General features: G+C 43.2%; 1 protein-coding gene across 1 annotated transcript in view; it reads right to left on the bottom strand.

The window, feature by feature from the left end:
* Positions 1-4,719: 4,719 nt before the first annotated feature.
* KDM5B (lysine demethylase 5B) overlaps positions 4,720-8,424 on the bottom strand; it is an 86,887-nt gene continuing 83,182 nt past the window's right edge. The window contains exons 25-26 of the mRNA XM_003792347.3: positions 7,036-7,356; positions 4,720-6,515 (exon numbers count right to left, since the gene is read on the bottom strand). Coding sequence (XP_003792395.2) covers positions 6,378-6,515; positions 7,036-7,356 — 459 coding nt within the window. The 3' untranslated portion in view covers positions 4,720-6,377. The remainder of the gene's footprint in view (positions 6,516-7,035; positions 7,357-8,424) is intronic.

Below are 8,424 nucleotides of genomic sequence, written 5' to 3'. Positions count from 1 at the left end.
TTTTTTACAGTTTTTGGCTGTGGTTGCGTTTGGGTTTGAACCTGGCCACCTCCGGCATATGGGACCGGTGCCCTACCCTTTTAAGCCACAGGTGCCGCCCAGGAAAGATAAGCTTTTTAATCTCCATACCTGTGAAACAGGGATACTTGCTGCTTACATCCTACATGGTCACCCTAACAGGGAGTGTGATAGGTGATCAACTCTGCATTAAATGAACAAAATTCCAGGTGTGCCTTAACTTGTCAGTGAATTAGAACTCCAGAAGTTATGGAACATCTTGAAGAGTGGCCATCTCCTAGGGGCTAAATAAGTCTTGCAAGAGCTGGACCAAGTAGTTTTAAAACAGTAGACACTCTCTTAATATGCTCTCCCTGTACATTCCTTCAGTTTTGGCCAGCTGAGCACTTGTTGCATGCTCTTAAATTCTCGCTCGTTGAGTGATATTTGATCCAAATCACATACTAGTCAGCCTGTTATATTAACTATATTTTAACTATTATATTTAAGCCAATGAAATGAATGTGAATAGCTATATGAAATCAGACTGCATTTCACCTGTAAAACTTATTGTCAATGTAGGAATGGGTGAAATTCCTAGACTCGAAATTATGAATAAAAATCTAAAATTCTCAAATCAAATTCCTTCATGCTATCTGAATTCCTTATCCATTTTAAAGAAATCCAAGCTTTTACAGACACACTATGGCTATTGTGAAGAAGGCCCTTGTCCCCACTTGCAAGTTTTCTCGATTTTAGTTTATTACCGGGTGGCTCACGCCTATAAACCCAGCACTCTGGGAGGCGGAGGCGGGTGGATTGCTTGAGCTCACAGGTTGGAGACCAGCCTGAGCAAGAGCGAGACCCTGTCTCTACTAAAAATATAAAAACTGAGGCAAGAGGATAGCTTGAGCCCAAGAGTTAAAGGTTGCTGTGAGCTATGACACCATAGCACTCTACCCAGGGTGACAGGTTGAGACTCTTGTCTCAAAAATAAATAAAGGCTTTGTGCCTGTAGCACAGTGGTTATGGCGCCAGCCACAAACACTGAGGCTGGCAGGTTCAAACCTGGCCCAGACCTGCTAAACAGTAAGTGCACCAAAAAATACCTGGATGTTGTGGTGGGGACCTGTAGTTAGTCCCAGCTACTTGGGAGGCTGAGGCAAAAGAAACTCGTAAGCTCAAGAGTTGGGGGAGGTGCCCGTGGCTCAGTGGGTAGGGCACCGGCCCCATACACAGAAGGTGGCGGGTTCAAACCTGGCCCCAGCCAAATTGCAACAAAAAGATAGCCAGATGTCATGGCAGGTGCCTGTAGTCCTAGCTACTCAGGAGGCTGTGGCAAGAGAAATAGCCTAAGCCCAGGAAGCGAGGTTGCTGTGAGCTGTGACACCACAGCATTCTATCAAGGGCAATAACGTGAGACTCTGTCTCTTAAAAAAAAAGCCCAAGAGTTGGGAGGTTGCAGTGAGCTGTGATGCTATAGCTGTACTCTACTGAGGGTGACATAGTGAAACTCAGGCTCAAAAAAAATTAATTTATTATATAAATACATATATCTGTGATTTAGGTGAAAATCTAATCTTTCTACCCTTTCTGATCAACTGTCAGACCACCTGTCCTAATCATATACAAAAGGGGCTTTATTTTTTGTGTTCACACCAGAATCACGGGCAATGAAAAAGTTTTGGCAGGAGCAGAAAAAAGGCAATACTTCAAACTGCATGCCTCTCCAACTTCTAGTTAGCTGAGTTTGACAGCAGCTAAAATTTTATGGGGTGTGTGGGGGTGGGTGTCTTTGGACATTTTAGTAGAGCAAATACTTTTGTTTCCTCTGACAGGCAACTTTTTCTATTTTCCCATCCACAGGGAAAACAGAAATAATTCTTCTTTGGCTTCTACTCACCTGAAACAGATAAATGACTTCACCGTTCCATTCTTCTCACGTGTAGCAGAAAATCCTGAAAATGAAAATCAGACCCAAACTTCCCATAGTACAGCTCTTCATCCTTGTACAATTAATCCAGAACCAAAACAGAGAGCTGGATTATCTGTTCGGTTGTTCACTGGCTCTAGGTTCCATTTACACTGACAAAAATGTAATAAGGTACATTCCTACATAGGCAATATTAAAACAGGGAAAATTTGTTTACATAAATTTGGAGGGAGAACTACACATTTCAAATTGATTCTTCATACCTTAAAAATGAATTTACAACAGCATCATGTTATACAAGTTCCTTGTATACTTTTTATTTAGGCAGATTTTCTTAACATTTCTATTTTAAATTTTATGTGTGAAACCTGAGTGGCTTTAAAAAGGCCACATGTGGAGGGGACTGGTCACTGAGCAAAAGAGATGAAGTCATCACTCTGGTGCTTCACAGTCATGGGAGCTGGGGAGGGACCCCGACCCACATATGGAGTTCAACAAAAGCTAACACCTGGATCCTTACTGCTTTCCTTAGCTCTTCTTCCCAACAGGCAACATTTCATCCATCAGAAGGGGATTGTGTTTTTTTGCAGCATTTAAAGCAAGGAAAGAACATTTTAACGTAAGCTGACACCCAGCATAGGCTAGCATATAGTCAGTCTGTTACTAAATAATCAGCTCTGGCTTAATGCCTGGCAACAGGCAAGACTCTCAACACATTAACTACAATGGGAGTTGTATTTAACTTACACTAGTTTTGAGCCCAGGACCTCATGAAGCATATATAACTTACCCATCTCTTGATCTATCTTGACCTAATAAAACTCTGCAGCCCCAAGAAAAGAATTTCATTTTCTCATGTGGCAGTCAACATGTTAAAATACTGACAGGGTATAGCATCTGTAAAGCATTCCAGTATCTTATATGGCAAGAAACAGCAGGATTGAGCCCAGAAAAACACCTGTGAGTACTAAAGACCAATCAAGGCCTGCTCCCAGCCACAAACAGGTCTTTTTTCTTTCCTTTTTTTTTTTTTTTTTTTTTTTGAGACAGAGCCTCAAGCTATCGCCCTGGGTAGAGTGCTGTGGCGTCACAGCTCACAGCAACCACCAACTCCTGGGCTCAAGCAATTATCTTGCCTCAGCCTCCCAAGCAGCTGAGACTACAAGTCTCACCACAACACCCAGATATTTTTTGGTTGCAGCCGTCATTGTTGTTTGGCAGGCCCAGGCTGGATTTGAACCTGCCAGCTCAGGTGTATGTGGCTGGCGCCTTATAAGCCACTTGAGCCACAGGCGCTGAGCCCAGAAACAGGTCTTAATGAACTGCCAAATATCCATCATGATTTTGAGAATAGAAAAAATGGCCTTCAGAGTACAACCCTGATAGGCAGAAAGCAAGCCATTTGTTACCCTCTTCCAGACAGGTGTCTGCTCTGTGCTCAGGCTTATGTTGCACTAATACCCAAAGGGCCATGTTGTACTTTATAGTGGGTATAACAGCAAATTAAGTACATCTCAGACACTTCTGCCAGAAGTTATAAAATCCAAAGCCTCAAGATTTTTGTGTCTTACTTTCTTAGGCTCTGCATGGCAGAATGAAACTGGGAAACTGAAGTTTTTACCATCCTCCACCTGTGCAAGTGACAGCTCTGCTTTAGGTTGAGCTTGAGATAGACAAATGAGTCCCATCTCCCAGGATGCTGTAATAAAGCTGTGAAGAAGCTAACCTCCTTTACACCTACTCCAAATTACACAATCTTTCTCCAGGTTAGAGGAGACATAAAGCAAACCTTCCATTCTATATAACCACCCCAGCCCCCGCCTCCACCCTGAGTCTGATCTGAAAAGAAAAACCAAACACAACTAACGTCACTGAGGTTGGACGGGGACATTCCTCATCTACCCTTTGGTGCTGCGTTCGACAGATCTTTCCACATGCACTAACTCTCCTGGCTTACCCCTCCCCCACCTCATGTAGCTGCAGGACTATTGACATGGAAACTGAAGTGTTACTTTGTGTGTATTTATCTTCTTTCCCCACAACTTCAGACGTTTCTCCAAGGTACAGGCCAGCTTCACAGCTAACACACAATGAAACATGGTTACATTGCTTTTAGATAACATCCATTTGTAGTCACTTTGGGTACAAAAACAGAATAAACTGGAAGGTAACTGTGCTCATGTGGTCATTTTTAGTGTCTGATAGTGTACAAAGTAGGAGAACACTGGAAGGCAAAACCCAGGCATTGTTATTTACTAGCAGTATATAATTCTGGGCAACTGACACTCTCAGGCTCATTACATATAAAAAGATCAGTGGTTCTCACCTGGTGAGAGGGTGGTACACGCGCGCACACACACACACACGCACACACATACACACACACACTCTCTGATCCCCTTACTCATAGATACATAGATCTTACACCTCAGCAAGGATGCTATGCTATTGTCAGGGATTGTGTACACCCTACAGGTGAAGAAGAAAAACCGTCAGGGATGGGGGAGAAGTGGGTTTGTTTACAGATGGGCCAAAGCTCTCTAAAGGCAAAGGCTTTATTCTAACAGCCTTTTAAGTTTACTTTCTCAATAAAGGCGAAGACTGGGACAACTGGCATCCTGCCCCAATCTCAGGAGGTGAGGTGTTCAAAGAATGTGGATACTAAAAAGGCCAAAACACTAATATTCCAGACTGTACTCTGGAGACTATCTTCTCTGTCAGCCCCAGAACCCCCATCAGACAAGGAGAAACATCACAACAACTGCAGGAAAACTGCAGACAACTAGAAGTCATTCGTAAAGAGATTTAATTATTTGAATTGCATAAAAGGGGATAGTACATTTAAATCTCTGCTACATCACAAACTGCTGTTGTTTTGTTGTTTTATTTTGTTAAAGACTCACCAGTTTTACCCATGTTTAGATTTATGGCTATAGAATGTGGGGAAAACAAATAATAGCAACAGAATAGGAAAAAGTAAGCAAAAGTCTGTTCTTTTCATCAGAATGCCTTTTCCACTGCGGAACTGAGCCCTTTAAAGAAAAAATGAGGGAAAACAGTTATGGGCTACCCACAACCAGTAATGATACCTAGAGTTAGAAAGGGATAGGAAAAGAACCCAGGAAAGTAGAGCCTGGGTCATTCACCAGTCTCCCCTCAACCCATATACTAAGCCCAGACTTGTATAAAGATGAATCTTCCTTAGATATCCTTCCAACATTTTAACTCTAAACCAAGTTTCCCTATCAATTCAGATATAAAAAAGGCATCATTTCCACAAGGAGGACTGATGTGATTTGCCAACATTGAGAAAGCTTATTTAAAAAAGGTCATGGCTTTAAAGACAGGTTCTAGTCCTTGAAGACAAAGGGGTTCTTTATTAGTGGGGGCTAGAGGCATATGGCCCACCAAACAGAGCAGGATACAAAAGAAGAATCCCCTAATGCTGTTTACAGGCTAATGTCCACTGCTATTGCAGCCTGGCTGGGCAGAAACAAAAGCAAGCAGCCCCTTCTGACTCTGCAAGCCCACAAGGTAGAGGAGCAGAAGAAGCTGTAGTTTAATGGCTCTAAATAACCAGCATTTAGTGTTATAATAGGACCAAGGGTTTATTCCACAATATAAACTGCGACATTTGATACAAGCTACCAAAAAAATAGGGAGGGAAGGATAGAGGGAGGGAGGGATGGAGGAAGGGAGGGGAGGGGAGGGAGAAAGCCAAAATACAGCTGTGGCAATTACTTACAGCAGTCTCTTTTCTACATCACTAATTCATCAGTGACACTAGAAACTAGACATTTGCGTTCTGCACATCAACCAAATGCTAAAGCACCAACACACTGTTCGAAGTTTGTTTTGTTTTGTTTTAATTCCAGCCACTGAAACCAACATAGAAGTTATTGCTCAGATAAATAAACCTAGTCTACCAGGAAAAAGAAAAGTGGATAAAGAAAAAAACAAACAAAAACCCCAAAAGTGAAAAAACTTAAAAAAGTTCCCCAATGTGGTAACAGAGTAAACAAGGGAGAGCTTCCTCAAATGAGGATTTACTGGAATTTCTGGTGCCTGTCTGGGCACTGCAAGCGAGTTGGACTCTTAAGCCGGTAAATCCCAGATAGAGGTAAAATTTTAATGCTGTACATGAAAAGGTGCAAGCTTCAATGCCTTCCAAATTGGTGGAAACCCCTGCAAAAAACAGTCAGCTTTTGAAACCTCGACAACCACAAACAGCTCTTAAGGAAAAAATACAAAAAGTGTCAAAAAATTTTTTAGTTGCTTTTTTCTTTTTTTCAAAGAGTCCTGGAAAAATGATCCCGTAAGGAATAGAAATAGCACCGTTTACAGGCTGGCTTGAACACCAGTCCTGTAGCTTTGCTGAGATTTGAAGAAATCCTCTTGGTTGGAGTCCTGAATTACATTAAGTAGGGGGGTGTCTGTTTTTGTGTTTTTACTTTCGGCTTGGTGCGTCCTTCACAGTACAGCGCACACAGATGTAGTCTTCTTTCTCTGCCATCTCTGGGGAGACACCAACACAGACCTGATGAAACCACTGATTGCAGCTGCCATCACACTGGACCCAGTCCACCTGGTTACAAAGAGCAGGAAGATGGGGTTTTCAGAAGAAAAAAATGGATTCAAAATTGGGTAGGCCAGCTTCAAGATATTCAGGCCGTTTGCCACTATCGGCCACCAGGACCTCTGGCACAACAGATAAGCCAAATGAGTGTATCTGGCCCCCCCTAGTCAAAGCAACCGAGTCAAAGTCATTCTTCAAGTCATGTGCTTTGGGATTAGACAGCGCTGCCCTGTGATAAGTAAGCCAAACGGCATGACATCAGCATCCCTCCCACCTTCTTAGTGCCAGGACGGTGAAAGCTGGAGGAGCAAGAGAAGGAAAAAGGGAAGAACGAGAGTTTCTTCAAGAAAAGGGAGGAGACCAGGAACGATGGTAAGAGCAGAGATTCAGTGGGGGGAGGGCTGAGCAATCCATTCAGATCAGCTCAAAGCAGATAAGCAGAAGAGAAAGACCAAGCGAGATGACGTCTAGCTTACAGGGTTTCTGAGTTAAGGGAAATCACGTCCTCTATGGCCCAAACTTCACTGACCTCATCTCCTTCTGGCTGTAGGCAGCTCACAGCCGGGCAGATGGCATCTTCATCCTCAGAGTCTTCCTGCTCAGAATAGGATGTATCTGAGGGCAGGGAATGAGTTTCGGCACAACGAACTAAGTCATAGCTATGCTCTTTCTCTGACTTGAAATTGTTCATGTCCTTGGGGTGGCTCAGTTTGATTTTCTTCTTTTTGGGGGTCCGCATTTTTTTAACTCGATCCCACCTCTCACTGGAGAGGCCCTCTCTTTCTAGGCGTCTCTTCAGTTTTCTCTCAAGGATGTTAATTCCATCTCGTTTCCCTCGGCAACAGTCATTCTGGGTAGAAGACAGGCAAATTCAGCTTTAGTCCACATTTTCCTAATACTAAAACTTGTGACGCTAAAGAGAACATGTGAATTAGAAATCAGATTTCTTGGGGTGCCCGTAGCTCAGTGGTTAGGGTGCCGGCCACATGCTCCAGGGCTAGTGGGTTCGAACCCAGCCCAGCCCACTAAACAAAAAAAAAGAAAGAAAGAAAATTGCTGGGCCTTGTGCCAGGCACCTGTAGTTCTAACTACTCTGGAGGCTGAAGCAAGAGAATCACTTGAGCCCAAGAGTTTGAGGTTGCTGTGAGCTGTGACACCACAGCACTCTACCACTGGTGACAAGTGACTCTGTCTCAATTAAAAAAACAAAACAAAACAAAACAAAAAAAATCATCAGATTCCTAGCTGGGCTAGGTGAGCCAGGCTCACCTCTGTAATCCTAGCACTCAGGAAGTGCTAAGGCTGGTGTACTGCTTGAGCTCAGGAATTCAAGACCAGCCTGAGAAAGAACAAAATCCCATCTCTACTAAAAATAGAAAAAAAAAAGCTAGCTGGGCATAGCAGCACATGCCTGTAGTCCCAGCTATTTGGGAGGCTGAGAAGAGGATTACTCAAGCCCAATAGTCCGTGGGCTATGATGCCACAGCACTCTGTCCAGGGAGACAGAGTGAATGCTGCCTCAAAAAACAAACAAACAAACAAACAGAAAAAAAAACACAGATTCTCCAATCCACACTGAAAAATACTGCATCTTAACTACCACTACCACCTCCTCCTTCCTCACCCATGTACTACAGAACAACTGCTTTTGTTTGATTTCCTCCACCAACCCACTATTAGTGCCAAGGAACACTGAAAAAAGGAAATGTTACAGATAAGAATACCCTTCAGATTAGCCAACCAACACCAGAAGATGGAGAGATGACCAAAAATGTCACAGTTTTCCTTTCCCCAAATCTGTGACTAACCAGTATATAGTTTCTACCTAGTTGAGTTTTTTTTTGAGACAGAGCCTCAAGCTGTCCTCCTGGGTAGTGCTATAGCATCACAGCTCACAGCAACCTCCAACTCCTGGGCT

This window comes from Otolemur garnettii, unplaced genomic scaffold, assembly GCF_000181295.1.
Source record: "Otolemur garnettii isolate 467f Iridium unplaced genomic scaffold, OtoGar3 scaffold00055, whole genome shotgun sequence".
NCBI lineage: Eukaryota > Metazoa > Chordata > Mammalia > Primates > Galagidae > Otolemur > Otolemur garnettii.
The sequence above is the reverse complement of the archived record's forward strand: the minus strand, read 5'-3'. Positions and strand labels throughout refer to the sequence as shown.